Below are 22,298 nucleotides of genomic sequence, written 5' to 3'. Positions count from 1 at the left end.
TATGTCCCGAATTTATAATTGCTACACTATAGTTGGGTCCGAATTATTTTAGGTACTACCCTAGTTGGGTCCTGAATTATTTTAACTACAACGCTAGTTCTTGAATATTTGTTGGTAAGTACTACACTATACTAACATTTTCCTTTCCATTTTAATCACAGATATAAAGAATAAACTAACATAAAATAAATTTATTCTATATATCTGTGATTTTAATAGACTGTCTATGATCTATTTAGACCACAGGTATGGTTAAAAATGTTTTTTACAGTTTTTTTTAACCTAACCAACTCGTCGAGGTTTATCCGGTATTTATCGCTGTTCCAGATAGTTTATTATAAGATATGTCAAAAATTATCAGATATTACCGATAATACTGAAATTATAACACGAATGCTCGAAAACCACTTACGTCTTTTTTTATTACGAATATCCCAATAGTCATATTATTTACGTATAAGTATTAACTTTTCATTTAATTTTTAATTTAATAAAATTGTATTAATATTATTGTATAATATTTTTACTAAGTATCAATTACTTAAACTTTAATATTTAAAAGAACTGTAAAAAACATTTTTAACCATACCTGTGGTCTAAATAGATCATAGACAGTCTGTTAAAATGGGAATGAAAATGTTAGTGTAGTGTAGTACTTACCAAAAAATATTCAGGAACTAGTGGAATACGTATAATAATTCGGGACCCAACTAGTATAGTACTTGTGATTAGCCCCTAGTATTCGGGACCCAACTCGGATGCGCCGGTCACTACAACCGGTATCATAAACGATTTTTAGTATCAATATATGTATTAAAGGTACTTTTGTATATAGTTCTATTAAAGGTAAAGTAATTGATATTTGACTTTATCTTGAATATTATGAAGATATTATATTACAATTACATACATAATATATTAGGTATATGATTATTGATTACCTACCCATGAAAAATAGAATTTATTGTACTTATCTATTGTTATTAAAATATTAAATAATATTAAAATTATACCACATAAATCTAGATTTAAATATAAATCTTAATGTAATTTATCTTCTACATTTATATAAATATTGTAAATTAATGCCTAATGGTGAACTCCCTGGAAATTAGATGTTTCCACTCTGAACTAAGAGGAACAATACATTTATCCCTGAATCAATATAATAAATTGGAAAATAGGTTCTTGGGTTTCACTCAAAATATATGATCAGACGTCCTAGATTCGAATTCTCTAATCCGCCATAAAATTAGGACAGTAGGTATCAAGATATTGAGAAATAATAGAAATGTAAATAAACGTTAAGAACTAGTTTCTAAGAGGCGATGTTATTCAGTATTGAGTATAATATGTTGTGTAAACATGTATGTGTTATTATGACTATTATTTTAATTCAAATAAATAAATATCACGGCTAAATATATTTTATTATATATTAAAATATATAATATATATTCTATTGTTTAATCATAATAAATGTAATGTAAAAGTACAAAAGTATAGTTTTATTATACTAAACGTATTTAAAGCACGGCAATACATTGTTAAAATAAAGAATAAATAATATCATTATATCAATCTGAATTCAGAGCATAATCATTGGTTAGTGTTTGTTGGTAAGAGGCTTTTAGATTCCGTGGATCTAAGCCTACAACCACAGAATAATTGAAATTTCATTTATTCTGTGCTACAACTGTGTACATTACATAAGTATATTATACTATGTTCGTGCCAGAAAATGTATATTATCTTTAACTAGTTTAACTGTGATTTCAACTCAAGTAAATAAAGAACAGGTTAAGCATCGCGCGCTGTATCAGCGTTCTTTATAATCGCGCTACAACCACAGAATAGATATGTATAAACCACGGTTAAAGATATACATATACATATATATACATATATATAGGTATATCTTTAATCGTGGTATAAACATATTTAATATAGATATCTGTGGCCACAACTGATAGGATTTATCACAGTCAGCAGTAGATAAAATATTGATAAGAAAAAAAATAAGATATAATCACGATGTAGAGAAGATCTTTTCTACATCGTGTATATAATATTATAGACTTTTCTTAAATAAATAGTAAATAGCAAAGCTTTATGAATACACGGATTGCAGTCTTCATACCCATGATATAAACAACATGGTATGATCACTAAAGTTTAGATTTACTTATGTCTGCTCACACGTCACGTCTTCCTTACCCATATCACAGAATATAATATTATGAAATATATTCTGTGCCCATATTATCATGTTGTCGTGAAATTATTGTTACTACACGCTAGTACGCTACATTACGTAAAGTGCTTTCCGAAAGGTCTGACCAGTGATTGTCGAAAAGTTCCGATCATACCTTGTTGTTTATATCCACAGATAATAATACAGTTTATGCGGTTTATGTTATATATATGTGTTTATATCACGCAGAATGCAGATACCTATTAAATTGATACCAATTTGAATGCGTCAGTGGTTTAGAACTTCACAACTTTACTACTACTTCAATTTTACAAAATTGTTTAGTAGTTAAGTTCTGAATTTTTCATCCGTGCTAGTTAAACTTTCGTAGTTGAGTGAATTATATCACATTTTTTTTTAATAACGAATTATTTTAATTTTAAACTGTTTAAATATATTTGAAAGTTTTGTTTATTAATTACTTCTATTTGTCTAATATATGTAATATTAGCTATTCATAATTTTTGTTTTTAAAATCCATTTTAGAATAAATTTTATAACAATGAGCAATTTAAACTTAAACAAAAAAACTTATATCTATGAATTGCCATATGCTGAACGTAAGGAATTCTGCAATATAATTGATATGAACGATAAATGGGAAGAACTAGGTAATTAAATAATACACTTAGGTACCACCTACATTTTAATAATTTTATTACTATAATATTATTACTTTATTTTTGTTTTTAGGTGGAAATTATATGAAAATTGACTGTGCAACATTATTTAAAATTAGTAAAGCTCCCATGCGAAATCATTCTTCCACTGATGAACTTTTAACATTATGGGGAGAACAAAATCATACAATATTAGAACTATTTACTATTTTATATGAAATGCAGCATTATCGAGCAATGGTTATACTTAAACCATTTGGTATGAATTAAAAAAAATACTATTTATAACTTTTAATATGATTAACTATTATTTTTCTTTTTAGTTGATCATAAGTATCATAAATTAATATATCAGGGTGATAAAAGCTTCAGTAACTTAGTGAAGACGGAAACTGGCAACAATTTAAATGTATTAATTGTGATCATATTATTACAACTAACTATAGATTAATTGAATTTTTACTAATTCCTACATTTTATTTTTATAGAATGAAGTTGGAAACCTCATAAAATTGAACTCTGATAGCAATCAAAGAAGAATTAATAATCTAGAACGTGAAGATTTAAATACATTAGGCAAAATAAATGAGCAAATTTATTCTGATCCATCTGTTATGTTTTCCTCTGCTGAAGCATGTACCCCTCTGATAACATACAATGAACTGGAACAAGCTACTAATTACTGGAATAAAGAAAATATTTTGGGGAAAGGAGGTTTTGGAGTGGTTTTTAAAGGTATATGGAAAAACACAGCTGTTGCTATTAAACGTCTAGAATCTCAGGTTATTACGTTTAATTATTGGTGCAATTCAATGTATCTTTTATGGTGGAAAGTCTTAAGAATAACAGGATGTATATTTTCAGAAAGGAGCAGAACAACAATTTAATATTTTAGAAGCTCAAAGACAACAATCTTTAAGGGAATTGAAGTATTTAAATTCTTGCAGACATGATAATATTTTATCCTTATATGGATTTAGTATTGGTGGTGAAAAGCCATGTTTAGTGTATCAATATATGATCAACGGTTCTCTTGAAGATCGATTACAATGTCGAGTAAGTTTCATAAATATTTTTTGTAGAATAATAATTTTGTACTCTTTGTAAGGTATACACTTAAAAAATTTAAAACCTATAATACCTACCATTGATTTTTATGCAATTTAAAGATTGCCCCGCAAATTTAGTGATACAAACTTATTTTTTTTTTTAAATGTAACAAAAATAATCAACAAATATCATAAATCATAATAATATAATGTGCATATTAAAATTTTTCGTCACATGACTAACTTAATTTGTATGAACAATTAAAACATTTGAAAATATGGTTCTTAATTTCAAAAGTCAGAATTAGAATAAAATTATAGTTTTATTATACAAGAGTGGCGTAGTGGTGATCATGCTATACTCTGCTCCACAAGAGAAGTAACCGTGTCCCAACCAAAAATTCGCTCATTCCTAACCAGCTATTTAGCATATCAACGTTGCACAATCACAAACGTTAACGGTCGTGCCCTCTACAACGCTACACTGAATGGCTCAAAGTGGGGGAAATGAAAAAAATGTCTTCTTTTTCCTATCTGTGGAGAAAACACTATTGCAGTCATGTTAAACTCAAAGTATTAACTGCGTCAAATATATTGAATACCTTAATATGTGGGCCGGACATACATATTTGTCAAAAAAAAAAACATTTTTTATACATTTTTAGTTGTATTCATTACTTACAATAGGATATACAATATTTAATCAATAACAGTTTATTAGAATATAAGAGAGAAAAGTAACATTATGTATAGTGTATACCTCTCACTAACATAGTTATGACACAAAATGAAAATTTTTTATTTTTTTTTCTTCAATTAATTGTTTATTATATTTACTATCCACCTTAAAAAAATGAGCCGGGGGCTGCGTTTTGCCGGCCTATAGATACCAATATCAAGATAACTTTAAAATGATTTTTAGGTTGTTGTTAGTGTATCCACTATCCTTACAGTTAGGGTATAAACTAGGCTCTAGTAAATTCATGGTTGGTAGGACTACACGGGACTTCATGAAACTTTTGGAGCATTTATTCTTCTCTAAATAACAGTCACTGAAAAATAGAATTTAAAAATAATTTATCCCTTAGCTTAGTTTTTAAACACACTCAAGATTAATTTCGAGATTTTATTAACTACTTAGCAAGTGAAAGTGTTGTAAAAATTGTTATAAATTATAAAACTACTTTTAAATATAATAATTTAATATAGTTCATAATTAGTTTATTATTTTAGCAAGGAACTAAACCTTTGACGTGGTGCATTCGTTTTAAAATTGCAACAGGATCAGCTAGAGGATTGCAATTTTTACACGGAATGGATAAACCTTTAATCCATGGAGATATTAAAAGGTATTTTTAAATCTTATAAAGTTACTTAGTGAAAGTGGAAACAGGTCTCATATTTTGTAACAAATATTAAAATATCATGTGTTTGAATAGTTATGTGCCTTTTAAACATATTTAATTCATAAAAAATAATTGATGTTAGCCAAATATTAAAACAAAAGAAAATCTAATTATATATCAGTATATTCAAAGTTGGGCAAATTAATAAAAATTATTATCTTGATTTGATTAAGGTAAATCAAAATTAAGAGCATTCAGTTATAAGTAGGATCAAAATTTGTAGGTTTTACATACCATTACTGAGCATGACTTGCAGTTTTATATGAGTAAAAAATGTGGATGATCTATTCCTCAGTTTCCTGGAAAAATATTTTCTGTTAATATTTTAGGAGTTAATAAATATTATTTTAGTTTCTTTAGAATATCTTGAAATATTTTGAAAAAATTTTGAGAAAAATCTTTCTTTTTATTATTTTGGTTTGAAATATTAAACCACATTCAATTTTAATAAAAATACGTATTATTCTAATTTTTAAGAAAATATAAGCAGAATATTTGTATGCCTTTAGTGATAAATCATTGAATACATAAAACAATTCTGTGCAAATATGGTTCTTTATAATACATTACTATAGTATATTTCATGATATGTTTTGATGTTGCTATTAAAGTAATTTAATTTACAATTAGGCAATTGTATTAAATTTTTAAGCTTTTCTGCCAAGGAAAACATTTTTATTTTGTATATGATGATTTTTTATTATTGCATTTTTCAAATTTAACACGTTCATTACAGTGTCCCTCTATACAGCTAATGTAGAGCAGAAGGTTGCTCACTTACCTATTTTTTTTTTCATTACCACCTAAGTTACAAATAATTTTTTTAAATTTTTTAAAATAACGTAAAATTATGTTACAAATGTTATTATTGACTTGGTGTATTAAGCAATTATACATTTTCATTTTATCAATGATATTAATTTGATTATTTTTATTAAAAATGATTGTGCTTAATTATTGTGTTTAAACTAAAAAAATAACCCGTTAATTAGTTTACTACAGCTATAGGTTTTTTTCTACAACTATTCTTATGAATACTGTTCCTAGTTAATTAATTAAGTGAATTCAAAAATTAACTTCCTAATTTAGTTTATACAAATAAAATAACAAATTCTCAATTTGTTTTAATGCCTCCCCAATATTTATGGTCTTTTAATTCCAACGTTCACATTTTTCAAACACCTGATATCGACCTGATACAATCAATTGAGAAAATGTACCCGACTCAATTAAAATAATTGTAACCCTGCTAATATTAGTGCAAATATTCTTTTGGATCCATATTTTGAACCTCGTATTGGAGATTTTGGATTGGCTCGTGAAGGACCTCTTCAAGAATATACTCATGTAAAAGTTAGTCATGTTCATGGAACAAGGCCTTATCTACCAGATGAATTTTTAAGAGGCAAAAAGTTCTCCACAAAAGTTGATACTTATAGTTTTGGTGTGGTAAGTATCTTAAATGATTATACATATTATATTTTTATATAGGTGTAATTGTACAATTAAATTTATATTTTCTTGTACATTTATAAAAATTCAAATTAATATTTTTTGACCCAAACAGACCCCTGCAAACATTTCATTTTAAAGGATTTGTTTTAGGGAATTATTTCTTTCCCCGTGGTCACTGCTCGTGTTTGTGTGTAATAAATGATCATTAGAGTATGTATACTTCTCATCTATCACCAATTGGAGCACTATTTCAATTTCTCAAACTCTTGACAGGAATAAACATTTTAAATTTTATCAATTTTTCAATTTTTTATACTAAATAGTGAATATATAAAAAGTTATTAAAAATATATGTTCTGATGCAAAATAAACTTCTTTATTAAATCAAACATTTTCTAAATCAAACCACTAGAAATATATAAATTTTTGTCAGTTGCTAAGGTCATTTTGATGAAAATCCATTTTTATTTTTTCAAATAGTTACTATATTTTTCAATGGATTTTGGTAAATCTTTTTTTCTGAAAATGTTGATAGTCAAATCATCAATTTTGGTTCACTACTTTATGAATTAGAGACCTCTAAAGTTTAATAAATGCTATAATACTTTGAATTGAAATAATTTTAATTAATTTAAAAGAGCTTTTTTTTTATTTTAACAATAAATATACAATCTGTGCCCTTGGGCATAATAAGAATATGTGATATGATATTTTGTACATGAAAACGTGAGGAATGAAGCCATCCAGTAAAAGCACTACCTGTTTGTTTATTAATAATTTTTTTTTTTTTAAATATAAGTTGAATTCATTCATTTAGTAAATCTCTACATCAACTTCTTTTCAGTCGTCATGAGGGATTACCTGAAATTGTGCGAGAAGCTAAATTGGATATTAGGGAATTAGGATGATATGAAATTCTGTTATGGAATCTTTTTTAAATGTTACTGCTTCAGCGTGAATTGTTTTAATATTTAAATATGTGTGCAGAGAGTATATGGAGACATATGGTGGGGCGTTAGTAATTGATCTTAAAAGGATTTCATTGGTTTTTTTTGCATTGCCCCATAATTGTAAGCCATAAGTCCACATGGGCTAATGATTTGTATATGAGAAGTTTGGTGTTTAGTTTGTTGTGTTTGTTAGATATTAGTGATTTGATTGAGCATATTCGTTCGTTTAGGGCTAGTTTTGTTGCTCTAATATGGAGTCCCCAGGTGAGGCAATAGTCAAAGGTTAGGCCTAAGTACTTAACCGATTGGGAAGAGGGGATTGATATGATTTGTTACCAAGTGACATGGGCATGGAGGGAGATGAAGAGTGAACGTAGTGTGAATGGATTTTGATTGGTTGACTTGAACTGCCATTTTTCATATACCAGACAGACATTAGTTTAAGGTGGTTTTGAAGATTTAAAGAAACAATGTCTGGGTCTTCATGTACTGATATGATTGCCTTATCATCTGCAAACTCAGCTACAGATGAGATGTCGTTAGAGAAATAGGTTGTGAAAGAATGCCACCTTGAGGGACTCTCGCGCTAATGTTTTCAATATTTGAGGAGGAAGAGCCAAACCGGCAACCGCCCAAACCTGGCTTGGAAGTGACGATCTCACTCCGGCCCACGAGAGATCAGTACCGCTATTCGACCAAAACGTGTCCGATTTCGCGCATTTCCCACTCAACCAACCGACAGCATTTCGGCTACTGTCGGTGACGGTCGGCAACGCTTAACTGTATATAGTTTACATTGTGGGGCGTAATGTAAGTTGTTTACTGGGTTGTTGTAGTGAGAAGCAGTTGTGCATTTTACTCGCGCGCTTACTTTTTTATATTGTTTATATTTTTTGTGCTGTGGTAATTTTTAAAAAATGAATACTGAAGAATCCATTAATGTGAATGAACACGCCAGACATGCTGTTCAAATTGAGAATCCGCAATTACTACGTTCGCCTGTTAAAAGAAATCCAAATGGACGAGTAAGAATTTTTTTAATAATTTTATATTTTAGATACCAAACGTTCTTAAGACTGAAATTCATATTAAGTAAAGGTAACCTCATAAAGTATTTATGGTTTAATTTTCAATTTTTTTTTTAAATAATCGTTGACAGATGAAATTAAATATTAATAACAAAAAAGTCCGGATTAATTTCTTATTATATACAATGTTTGAAAACACAACAGGTACAATAGTATATGGTCTACACTAGCGCGAGCGGTGTGTAGATTCGTGACACGTTGGTTTTGTGGTGCACCGGGCACTAGTTAATTTGCGATCCTTTCGTTGTATCATTTATATCGCGCGCGGGTGCAAAGTGAGTGCATCGAGACTTTGGCTTCTAAATTTGGTGTCGAATACTATATTGTAGACCAACCATCTGCACGTGGGTTGCAGGATTGCGGCAGTTCAACGGCATTTTATCCATTTGAAGGTTATGGTTCAGTTGGTGCCTTGGTGGGGCACTCCAACCATAGACCTATTAACTAATGGACCACGCATTCCACCCCCCCCCCCCTGATCATGTTCTACACTCATCATAGTATGATAGAGACGGCAATACATCTTGGGAAAAGTCATGGAATAATATATTACACAAATTTATACTCCATGAACGTTATCATAATATATTACCTTTATTAATATGATTACGGTATTATTTGATTTAACTGATGTTTGATTTTTATTTTCATTGCGTATTGTGTCGTTAAAGTCAATTTAAGTCATAGACATATTTTGCTAGCGTACTTGCTGGTATTGAAGTATGGTTAACAGTTGTTGTATAAAGACCCGCCCAATTATAGCTGGTCAAGGGTTAAAATTACACAAGTAAATACTATAATATTTTTTAAAGTTGATAGGTCTATGACTCCAACGGTAACGCGTATCATATTGTGATACTCGATATTTTATTTCATATTTTGTATTATCGACAATAATTGTATTATAATCAATATTATTATTATTTATTGTTACTATATTATCACGGATTAGGCTCCGTATTTTTATTATTGTTATAACAATACATTTGTTTTACATAGTAGGTGGGCGCTGGGCGCCTACTCCTCATATCATAATATTTGTACTTATAATTATCGTTTTCATGTGTGTGATTTACTGTTATATATTTAATACAGTCCACTGATACCTTTTATTATAATAATCTGGTTTTTACTTTATTTATCATTATTAACCATTGGTTTGTTGCCTAGTAATAGTATTTACAAAAGGGTACTGACACACATTACATTTTGGTCCTTCGAGCCGGATAGGATTAGTTATATATATATATTTATTAGATTACTAAATATTGATATTATTTACGTATATATTGTAATTAGGTATTTGTTTTTGTTCTATTATCATTACTATTTAGATCGTTTCGCAATATCCCATCTTTTATAATCCCTCGTCTAAAACGCAATTTAGTTTCCGCGGCGGCTTCGGAGCCGGACTTGTTGTTACGTTTGCGTGCTTCTCGTGACATAACGTTACTTAAAATTCGCAATTTAGGCGTGTTAGCTCGGGATGCGCTATCGGAGGTTGAGGAGCAAGTAGCAACCGTTGTTCTTTGCGCACTACGTATCGCTCGATAAATATATTAGCCGATTCGAAGAACAGCAAGAAAAAGTTTTAAACATCATATGTTAGATTCGGGACAGATTCGGGACTACACGACGGTTTCAATAACGTAGATTTATTAATTACGGACGAAGTCGAAGAACTTGTCGGCTGTATTCGGACGAATGCGGAAAAAATACGACCGACGTCGAGTGCAATAAATCGTATTTTGCATCACGATAGTGACACTCGTACGGGTATCACCATAGCATTACCCAAAATTTGACGGGGACGTAGTTCAATGGTGCTCTTTCCGCGATTTATTCTGCTCGTTGGTACACAACAATTAATTAATTTCGGATATTGAGCGCTTTCATTTTTAAAGTCTTCATTTCCGGTCTTGGCGGTCATCAAGTCGATTCCGTTAACAGCATGCAATTATAAAATCGCTTGGAATGCGTTACAGAATTCGTATGAAAATAACCGATTATTGAAAACGGCGCACGTTGACCGGTTGTTTCTCTTAAAAAGGAGTCTACGGTGGCACTCGCGACTTTTGTTAACAAGTTCCGCGAAAAAGTCGCTGCCATCAAAGCATTAGGTGTCGAAGACATCTCGGGTTTTTTGTTATTTTATATCGGCGCGCGGATGCTCGATAGCGAAACAAGAAGATTATATGAAGCCAGTATTCCACATACGCAATTACCAACTTTGGACAACCTATTAGACTTTGTGTCTCAATGATGTAAAATACTAGAGAACATAGGGATTACGACGGATAGTGCAGAACACAATGTTAAAAGCGCAACTAAAAGGGACAAGCGTTGCGTGCCCGCGATGCACTCATTAGCTGTGACGTCAAATAACACGATAAAGTGCGGGTTTTGTGAGTATGATCACCTTCTTTATCGGTGTTATTCAAACAAAAACCGGTCACGGCTAGGCGGAAGTTCATCAGCAACAACGGCATATGCTTTATTTGCTTAAAGTCGGGGCATTCAGCCAAATCTTGCACATCCACAAGTTCTCGGGTACTGCGCGAACGGAAACTACGGTGATTTTAGGCACAGCTATTGTGCTCGTGCGCAACAGCTCGGGAGAGCTACAAACTGTGCGAGTCCTGCTGTATAGCAGTTCTCAAAATTCTGCGATCACGTCAGGATGTGTCACGTGACTTGGGCTAAAACGTATCAAAAGCACAATAGAAATAACGGGACTTTCTCAACAACCAGTGACGAAAGTGAAAGGTGTTACTGAATGTAAATTTATTCCACTTCATGCAGAAGGTCCGCAGTTTTGTGCTTCAAATGTCATCATTCTCACGCGAATCACAACACAGTTACGCAGTGATAAATTACCTACGGCGGTACGTGACCGATATCAGCACTTAGTATTAGCTGATCCGGAGTTTGATGTACCTGGCCGATCGATATGCTAATAGGATGCGACTTGTACCCACATATGCTACAATCCAAGGTGGATATTATTCACAGTCGGCCGTCCGCCACGAGCACTCACCTCGGATGGATTGTAGTTGGAGCATTGGATGAATCATCGCCTATGGTTTCACTTTCTGTAAGATCGTTGCCAGTAATAGAAAGATTACTACAAACATTTTGGTCGAAGTGGTAACCTAACCATCTACGACTGGTTTTGCGAAGTTTTGCCCAAACTGAAAGAAAACTCGGTTATAGTAATGGACAACGCTTCATACCATTCCGTAAAAAAGGACCAAATCCCTACAATAGCCTGGAGAAAAGACAAAATTGTTGAATGGTTGACTTCAAGAGGCTGTAATGTGGATACGTCGCTGGTGAAACATTTGTTGTTGGAAAAGGTGCTGGAAATTAGACATCATCATGACAAATACGTAATCGATGCAGAAGCGTTGAAATCAAACAACACTTGACTGCGTCTTCCGCCTTACCACTGCGAATTGAATGCGATAAAAATGGCGTGGTCGGCTATGAATAATCACGTGATGAATAACGATACTCCATTCAAAATTAACGACGTAAGACAATTACTGATTGATGGCATCAAAAAAGTTACACCAGACATATAGGCCAATTTTGTAAGTTATATGATAAAAGAAGAAGACAAACTGTGCACTGTTGACAACAATACAGATGAGCTATTGGATCAAGAAGATACATCTCATGTCATGCAAATCACAGGGGACGCTTCTTCTTCCAATGATTCAGATTAATTTTTATAAATTTTTGTTATTACTTTTTTTTTTTGATTTTTAATATATTTTTTGTAAATTTGTGACTACGTATTTCATTGTATTGCAATAACCTATATAATTACATATTTAATATAATTTGTTTGTTTATACTTTTGACGTGTATGTATTGAAATATCTTATAATATAAACATAATATACAAATTATAAAACAATGGTGATTATGACAATTCATTCATGTATTCATTCAGTGTTTTCAACACTCTTTATACAGTTCGTAGCGCGCGACGATTGCGGCACAGAGTGCTGGAGATCGGGCTCCGCACCGTCGCTGCCGGTCATCTGCATGCGCGTGACGGTACTGATCCCTCGTCGGCCGGAGTAAAGCATCCCATGCTGCAGTTTGTATAACATTCGTAAAATTATTATTGGCATCATCGATTTCTTGGGTTGTTTTGAGACTAATTTTAAGGTTAATGTTTTGGTTAACCAAGTCGCGGAATTTTTGCTTATCAGTGGTCGAGTGTAAAGCTTTGGTGGACAAGAACGAATTGGAAGAGCAGCCCTAACAGTCAGGACAGCTCAATAGTTCGAGCTAGGTCTAAGTAGATTAGTAGTCGTGAAGTAAATGGGTGTGTTGGTAACAAAAATGTCGAGTATATCGGGTTTTTTTGCGAAGTGAGGTTGGCCAGTAAGTTGGTTCAGGGAGAGCAAGAACATTGAAGCCTTTTCGAGTTATGAAATTGTGAAGTACCTTACCTCTATTGTTGTTTGTGCGGCAACCTAGCTGTGGGGCTTAGCTTTGAAGTCACCACCTATGATGGAGTTATGGCTAAGTGTGCTGAAGTAATTAACATAATTTAGAATGTTCATATTATGTCGTGGTGGAGAATATATTACAGATATTTTGGTCCGTATGTTATTGAGGTGCATTAATATGGCACAAGATTAAAAATTTTGTCGACAGAAGTTAGGAAGGGTTTGGTTTACCAGGAAGGTTTTTATATAAATTTTAGCACCTCCATGTGAAGTATTATCTGGGTGGTTTGTTTTTAGAAGATTATGCCCAGCTATGGAAACATGGGAATATTTAGTAATATCTAGATAAGTGGTTACTTGATTTTACATTTTTTCTTCGTTGTAGATCCTTATAGATGGAGCATCCTTTGTAACTTGATAGGTGATCGCGAGAGTAGAAGGCGCACTTGGGTGGGGGCATCACTGGACAGTCAGCTGATGAATGATAACCACCACAGCGAACGCAGCGAGTGGATAGTCACAGTACAATTTGGTGTGTTCATAAACTTGGCAATTCTTTCATTGGTTAATAATTTTAGTCTTATAAGGTTCTTCCCCCTTAATTTTTGTGTGGTGTAGTGATGTGAGTTGGAAGATGTCATTGAATTGGCTGGTTGGTTCGAGGTCCACAAAGAACAGATGTAGTGGATTTTTATTAACTTTGCGTAGGACTGCTGAGACCTGCCTGACTTTCAAAAAGGCGTCGAATTTGAAAGAGCTAAATATTTTTTTCTTTCAACATAGTACTTATTATGATGATTGTATGTTAAAATTAAAATAATGAATTAGGTTTGCCAACAATTTTGGAAGCATTTATCCCAAACTTTTTTTAGGAGCTTCTCATTAGATGACCATTTTTAGTGTATCACAAGATAAAAAAATATTTAGCTCTTAAATTAAATTGATACCAATTATTTCAATTCAAAGTATTAATTGCATTTATTAAACTTTAAAGGACCATAGTGCATGAACTAGTGAACCAAAATTGATGATTTGACTATCAACATTTTCAAAAAAAAATGCTTTACCAGATTCTATTTAAAATTTTGTAGTATCCGTTTGAAAAAATTAAGTCGATTTTGTTGTTGGAATAACTGCGTGTTCAAAAATTTTGAAATTACTACAAAAAAATTGTTTGTTAAAAATAAAGAAGCCGGTCTTTTGTGTACAATGACATAAGATTCAGGCGGTATGGTTATACCTCTCTTTACTACGAAATACATTATATTTTTTTGATACATATATTCTTAAAATTACATATTTTCCTAGCTGAATGATTAACTGCATATTAATTGGTATTCGACTTCCATACTATTATATTTTATGAATTACAGTAAAACTCACTTAAGACTCTTTCCCACATAATGCGCTGTTTTCCACCGGTCTCTAATAGGGACTCCCTAGACATTTCCTATATTAGTCAATGTAAAATTCACCTGTGAAGACTCTCGAATTTTATCCACGTAATCGGAGAAGACAGTCTTTTATTCAGCAGATGACGAGAAGATAAATAATTTTAGTAGTGGTGTGAAAATAATAATAGAAATTTTACTTGTTTACGTGTACTTATCGTTAGACCCATTTTATTATTGTCTATTATAATAATAGTTTTATTGAGTTTTATGAGATTTAGTAAGTGCAGTTCGTTAGCAAGTTTATAATCATTATTTCAGTATGGCTGGTAGCATAAAACTCAAAGCTCTTTCAATTTCGGACGAACTCAACTTATTGAAGAAATATAATGAAGGATTGACTGAGAAAAAATAACAAAAGAATATTGCTAATGAACTTGGGACCTTCAACTTTAGGAACTTTGTTGAATAATAGACATGACATAGAACAAAGCGGGTTGGTAGGTGGGAGCAAACGACAAAAAGTAAAACACGGGAAAAGTAAAACTAAATACTTCAATCGCTTAAATTTTTTAATTTTAATTCCGCATAGGATGCTTTCTTGCTTTAGACGGTTTGGTAAGCTGGTTCCTTAAAAACCATCTTAAGCGAGTTTTACTGTATTATGATTTGCTAATTAGTTTTTTTTAATAATGGTATCGATGAAATTTAATTTAGGTGCTTTTTGAAATTGCTACTGGACAAAGAGCATATGACAGTTTAAGAAATCATAAATTTTTAGTAAGTATTGATATAAACAAACTGACAATTATAATTATCATTATTATTAAAATTGTTATTTTATTAAAATTTAATACCCCTTATCATTATAAATGTAATTACATTTTTAGAAAGACCATGTTGAAAATAATGACTCTGCAATTTCTGATATGGCAGATGTGAAGGCAGGACCAGATGAAAATAATGTATATGCTTCTCTTATGACTATTGGTAAAAATTGTGTTAGTTATAAAGCAAAAGATCGTCCAGAAATGGAACAAGTATTAAGGAAATTAGACTGTGTTATGTTACAAGAAAAACATCAATGTAAGTATACTATTGCCCAATAATTAAAAATAAATTATTATATAAATGATTCATTAATTATAATTTAAAGCTACAATCAGACACAGTTGTTTACCTACATATCAATACGAGATGCAAATGAGAAAACTTTCAACTCCATCTGGATCTTACCATCCTCAGCCATGGCTATTTGTAAATTTTTTCTATCTAGCACTCAATAACTATTTGCATGTCATAAAATTAACATGGCTGATGGGTTACTAAACATGACTGTTACCAAAGAAATATTAATTAAGCTTATAACACCATGATCTTTAAAATATGAATAAATAATTAAAATAGATAAAAAATAAATTAACACACTTGTTTCTATTACAGTGCTATTAAATTAAACGTTTATTCACATTTTAAATTTATATTTAAAAAAATAATCACAGCAAATTATCTTTTGCTATTGTCTCAAAAAGTTTTTGGCTTAAAATTGGTTAATAGCAGCTAACTTAATAATTTTTCAAAAGCAAACTTGTTTGAATTTATTTAAAACTGTTTAATTATATCTAACAGGTATAGAAACTATTCAGAAAATAAATTAGTTATCATCTAGACATAATATTTGATAGGAAACTAGCTCTGGTAAGCCTCAATTAAATGAATCTTGTTTCATCGGAATTATACCTTTACTAGGTCACTGTAATTAATGGATTAAATTTGAATTCAATGATCAATGTACACAAACAGGCATTCATTTGGTAAAAAAACTAGGGGCTAGAAATATCAATAACCCCATGTTAACATGAATTATTATACTTTCGAGGTTAAGTGAGAAAATACTTTGGAGGAGGGGGAAGCTTCAGGAGTTTTTACGGGGTTAAGCCACCCCAGGGGCCCCTTATTCACACACGCATACAAAAATTAATCCTGAGTGGAGACCACAGCACCACAGCTTGGATACCATGTGCAGTGTTGTGCTATTCATTCTCTCACTTCATTGGTTCGCTACCTTTTTAACACGTGACCCTATACAGCTGTCCCATGAGAGTATATCCATTAGCCGCAGAGGAAGACTTGCAGCCGGGACAAAACTGGTTTTTTTGTCGTTTTACCTATCAACTAAAAAAATTAATAAAAATCGTGAAATTAATGAAGATAAAATGTTGAAAGATCAGCATTTTCAGAAAAATAAACTTTACAAAATGGATGTCTTCAATTGTTTCAAAAATAAAAAAATTAATTTTTAATTAAATTAAAAATTAAAATATATAGAGAGATTCAAGATTTATGTTATAGCTATTTTATCATATAAATATTCAATATAGTGAAGAATATATAATACAAAAGTTTTTTGACTTAGAAACATCTATTATGATTTCACAATTTTATAATTGTTAACAATATTTTTAATTTGTTTTGGGGGATCAACTTAAGAAGTTCAAATGAAACCTATACTTTTATAATAGCTCTCAAGCATAGAGTTTTGCATTAATTAATGTTGTTCATGCATGGGAAGGGCAATGTATCAAAAAGCTGAACCTCCAATAAGCGATTTAACGCAAGAAGAAGTTGATTGAGCAATAGACAGCCTCAAGAACTGAAAAGCACCCTGGTCAGACTATATCCAAGTGGAGGTGATAAAATATGGTGGAAAATAATTACGGAACTTCAGATTCAAAGTGTGTCAGAAGACCTGGTATGCCAAGCAGTTGGAAAAAAGCTATTATCATACATCTACACTAGAAGGATGAAAAAACAGTAACTACATTTACTATTGTAGCTACAGATTTATATCCCTACTAAATACGGCGTATAAATAGTATAATAGATTTAATAATAAATATAATAATAGATTTTTGGCAGATATTTGTGGACTTAAGAAAAGTGTACGATAGCATACATGATACATAGGGAGAGTCTGTTTAATATTATGGAAGAATTTGGAATACATAATAAGCTTGTGATACCAATATGTGTATGAAAGGAACAAAGTACCAGGTAAAGGTAGACAGCACATTACCTGTGGCTTTCATAGAAGACATGGATTTAGGTTTAACCACGGCTTTGTAAATGGCCGCAGCATAAATAGGGTTACGAACTAATGTGGAAAAAACCTAAATAATGGAGCTTATCGACGGAGAACCATACCAAGACGACCTAAATGCAATTGCTTTTGAAAAAGTTGAAGAATTCCAATATCTAGGAGTACTGCTCAGTACAAAGAATGATTGGTCGCGTGACATTGGTGCGAGAATAGCAAAGGAAGAAAGAGCTTCCTTTGCACTGTCCAAATTCTTCAAAACCAAAGCTCTCTCCAAGAAACCCAAACTAAGACGGTTCACGGCGATAATTAGACCCACTCTCACTTATGGGTGTGAAGTGTGACAGTGAGACAACTGAAAATTTTTGAGGATGATATGCGGACCAGTTTGTGATACAAATGCGAATGGAGAAGGAAGTTTAACAAGGAACTTCAGGAAGAACAGGGCTTAGCACCAGTCACTAGTTACATAAAAGAACAAAGAATTCAGTGACTGGGCAATATTATGAGAAGAAGCGAAGAAGAAACCATTAGAGCAGTTATGGAATGGAAACCGGAAGGGAAAAGGCCTCGAGGCAGACCGAGGAAGAGGTGGCTAGACGTAGGAGCAGAGGATCTTAAAACCCCGACAGTGCAAGAATGGAAGAAAATTGTGCAAGATCGAGAGAGATGGGGGGATGTAGTGATGGTGGCGAAAACTCTAATAGGGTTGTAAATGCCAGTAAAGAAGAATGCTGTTCATGCACTAAACCCTATTTAAAAAATATCTTAACGCTATGTTTGCAAAAAAAAAGTAAAGATTCCCATTTGAATTTCTAAAGATGACCCGCAAAACCCCCCTTAGATATTGTATAGTTGATTACAAATGGGAACCCTAATCTTTTTTTGCAAACATAATGTGAAAACGTTTTTCAAATAAGTTTTAGTGCATGAACATCATTAATTAATGCAAAACTCTAGCTACACCATGTTTTGGTTTTGTTATAGCTGAATGAGAAAAAGCCCCGGGTTCAGTAAATAAACTAGCCACACACCTAGCTAATATTATCCTCGTGAAAATTAAAACTATACACGTAAAATTGTGGGGTCCCGGGACACTATCCCACTTTGCTCTATGATAGCTACTCCACTGAGTGTATTTATGTTCTATACTTTTTTTTTTTTTATTTAATATATTAAAATGTCTCAGCATACAAGATGCTATTACAAGTATAAACATTATATAATTTTACAAAATATTATGTTGTGTTAGTTGAGTCGAATGGTAATTGATTATGTATAGATATTTTTAAATAATATAATGGGAAAAGGAAATGAGATAAGATATTATATAAGTTAATTAATTTTAGTATGGATTGTCTGGACGTTAAGATTATGGAGTGCTATTAGCTGTGAGTGCATTTAGGACTGATGAAAGAAGGGAGATAAGGGGGCTAATTAGTGAGTTTAAATTTGATATTAAACTTGAGAGAGCGTCGGTGGTTTTGAGTTCCGAGTGTAGGTTTTGATGAGTTTTGGTGGCTTCAGTGTAGGATTTGGTTTTTTGATAGTTGTTAGTGTTGGTGTTGTTGGAATCAGGAATCTTGGCTGGATGGACGGTTTTTTTTAAGGCAGCTTTGTAGACTTGGCATCCTTTGAAGTTGGCAGTATGTTCCTTAGTGCAAAGCGCACATTTGGCGGGACTATGTCGGTCTTTAGGGCATTCTATTGTAAGGTGGTTTTCACCACATTTAACGCATTTTGGTTCGTGGCAGCAGTTATTTCGCGTGTGTCCATAGGATTGACAGTTGTGACATTGTGGTGGGCCACGTCTCTTTTTGTGTGGTTTCTCAATCAGTACCTTAGTATTGAGTAGGAACTTGATGTTTAGGATGTCTTTATTATTGCCTTGCTTTAAAATATCCACAAAGAATAATGGTAGGGGACATTTGTTTTTATTTTTGACGTTGTATATGTGTTTGGCTGAGTGTCCCAATTCAGTCAAAGCACCGACAATGTCATTACTTAAGGTAGAAAAGTGCAGGTTTCTGATAACGACCCTGTATGTGCGAAGGTGTCGGGGGGTGTATGAATGAAAACTAGCATTAGTTTCGTGTAGGTGGTCTATGATTTTATTAAAGTTTATGCGACTTGTTGGTTGCACGATGAGGTGTGACGGCGTCTATACTTAAACAAGTAGGTATATAACCTAACTATCGTACTATGGCGGGATTCCACTGTTACTTATACTATTGGGCTATTCCAATAGTCTTTCCTAATCTTTTTTTCTATTATTTTTAAAATAAATTATTATTATAATTTGCATTCCTTATTTTAGAGTCCTGTTCCGAGTAATCAGTTGTTCAAACAAAATACATCACCTGTGCCTCATTACGGAGCATTAATTGTTCCTGATCAAATCGAAGGTGCAGCTATGCCTCAAATAGAAAAGAACAATTGTCTTAAAGTAACAAGCCATCCAGTTTCTGCAAGATCCACAAATGCCTCGCCATCCATTAATGAATCACTGTCCAACAGTCAGTTGACTAATAATAGTAATGAAGATTTAACTAGCAGTACACCAAAATTTGTCGATTCTAAACTTCAAACTAGTGTTGAAAATAAAAATGTGAGTATAAAAATATTTATGAACCGTTTTTTAAATTTAAATACTAAAATAATATCAATCGCTAAAAATATCAGATCTCCTATATCAGGGAATGAGCAACTCAAAGTTTACTAGAGAGCCAATTTGTTTGAAATTTAAAATCTAGCGAGCTAGTTTTTTTTAATTTGAAAAAGGAAAAATCAATAGAATATTGTAAAAGTGGATATTTTTTAAATGGTAATTTTTTCCAAAACCACACGACAATCTTATTTGTAGATAAAAATTATTTTGTTTGCAACTCACATCATTCTAATTAAAATGTAGCATCTTGCTTCTAAATTTTAACTTCAATTAGATCATTGTATGAATTTATTACCTACGAACAATGTAATTCATAAATACAGATTAACGTTAAAATTGTTTGAAGTTATTTGCAAATGAAGCAATAGCCAGATAAAAAAGGTACCAGGCAGCCAGTTCCCTATCCCTACCCTATAGAGTACCTCTTATTGGTGCATTATTAGGTTTCTAATAGGTGGGCACTCGGGTGCAGCGAATACTAAATAGTGTCATCACTGCACCTGACAATTTATTTAAAAGGCTCAAATCGTAAAAATATTGAATTAAAATGTGAATGTTTAGTGTTGATTGAATGAAAAATGATAAAATGATTTATCAATGTGAGAACTGGGATGTTATTTGTACAATGTACATTATTCTACTGACCTATGACAGTAAATAACAGTTAAATTAGGGCAATTGTGCATATTAAATTTTAATAGATGCCTATAAATCAAACATTTATAATAGGTACTCATATAAAATGATATGAGTACATAATTTTTATCTATCGCACCATAATGAAGTAAATAAGTGGGCAATATACGCCATTTATTGTTGTATCGGCTGTCGCACCTTTTAAAAATGTGACACAATCACCATCAGACACAATTACCTGTTCATGCCTATGAATTTAGACTGGTACTTTAAATAAAGATTTAAAATGTCTATATTTTAGAGTGCTTGGAATAACTCGATTCCTGGAGAATGTGATGATTTACCATTGATATCGGAACTGCGGTTACAACCTAATCAAAACTCTGTATAATAAATAATGTGATTTATGTTTAAATATTTGTATGTTATATCGATGATTTATTTTTTAATTTATGGTGTTGAATTTTAATATTTTATTCTTATATCTAAGACAGTTTTTTAAAGAAAACATTTATTTTAATATTAGGTTATTAAGTATTTTTATTGCAACTTTATATTATTATTTTTTTGTTATGCCAATTTATATTTTATTTTTTACAAACAACAGAAACTAGACAAAATATAAACATATTTATCTTTATGATAAAGTCAGTTCTTATTTCAGTGGTTTGGTTTTTATCAAGAGTTGCAAAATTGAAATTTATATTAACCTGTTCACATTTAGTTTTGTTGGTTTTAGATTTTTAGTATTTAATTTAATTTAATTATTATCAAATAAATAAACAACATTTTCTATGAACTCGCATCAGTTTTTGAGTTTAAAAGTAAATTAAAAATATGTAATAATATTATAATTTATTTAAAAATATTCACTAGTTATAACTTACTTTAAATTTGATAAAGGTCAGTTAACTAATATTAAAAATTTAAAACTAACAAAACTGCTAAAAAGTGAAGACCATGTAGGTTTTGTTTATTTTATAGTTTTATGATCTATGCCATTTGTTTTTAATAATAGGGTCAACCGAATTAAAATAAATTCTATAACCATGACATAATTTGTATCTTTTGTACTAGACATCAATGATACATTTACAAAATGCAATTAGGTATTTACACGTATACAATAAAACAGCAATAAAATGTGCTAAGAAGTGATGAACTAGTTTATGTCATAATGTTAAAATTTCATTTTTAATAATAACTAGATTAATTACT

The 22,298-nt window shown here is 31.4% G+C and overlaps 1 protein-coding gene across 2 annotated transcripts; it reads left to right on the top strand.

Moving 5' to 3' along the window:
- Positions 1 to 2,035: 2,035 nt before the first annotated feature.
- LOC111040481 (serine/threonine-protein kinase pelle-like) lies at positions 2,036 to 21,564 on the top strand. 2 transcript variants are annotated; one of them, XM_022324409.1, is made up of 13 exons: positions 2,036 to 2,159; positions 2,741 to 2,865; positions 2,948 to 3,133; positions 3,198 to 3,283; positions 3,363 to 3,656; positions 3,739 to 3,930; positions 5,157 to 5,272; positions 6,589 to 6,778; positions 15,397 to 15,459; positions 15,570 to 15,765; positions 15,836 to 15,936; positions 20,094 to 20,384; positions 21,382 to 21,564. In XM_022324409.1, the coding sequence occupies exons 2-13, from the start codon at positions 2,757 to 2,759 to the stop codon at positions 21,469 to 21,471; spliced, it is 1,914 nt and encodes a 637-aa protein (XP_022180101.1). In that variant the 5' UTR covers positions 2,036 to 2,159; positions 2,741 to 2,756; the 3' UTR covers positions 21,472 to 21,564. The 2 variants fall into 2 exon arrangements, with proteins under 2 accessions (XP_022180101.1, XP_022180102.1); XM_022324410.1 differs by lacking the exons at positions 2,036 to 2,159; positions 15,397 to 15,459; positions 15,570 to 15,765; positions 15,836 to 15,936 and having other exon boundaries at positions 2,697 to 2,865.
- The last annotated feature ends 734 nt before the right edge of the window (positions 21,565 to 22,298 follow it).

This window comes from Myzus persicae, unplaced genomic scaffold (assembly GCF_001856785.1).
Source record: "Myzus persicae strain clone G006 unplaced genomic scaffold, MPER_G0061.0, whole genome shotgun sequence".
Taxonomy (NCBI): domain Eukaryota; kingdom Metazoa; phylum Arthropoda; class Insecta; order Hemiptera; family Aphididae; genus Myzus; species Myzus persicae.
The sequence above is the reverse complement of the archived record's forward strand: the minus strand, read 5'-3'. Positions and strand labels throughout refer to the sequence as shown.

Excerpts from the sequence above, each read along its gene's own strand:
- LOC111040481 (XM_022324409.1), top strand. The coding sequence starts at position 2,757 with ATGAGCAATTTAAACTTAAACAAAAAAACTTATATCTATGAATTGCCA. Across the intron at positions 3,284-3,362 it reads AAACTGGCAACAATTTAAAT|AATGAAGTTGGAAACCTCAT; the intron begins GTATTAATTGTG and ends TTATTTTTATAG. Across the intron at positions 6,779-15,396 it reads ATACTTATAGTTTTGGTGTG|GTGCTTTTTGAAATTGCTAC; the intron begins GTAAGTATCTTA and ends AATTTAATTTAG.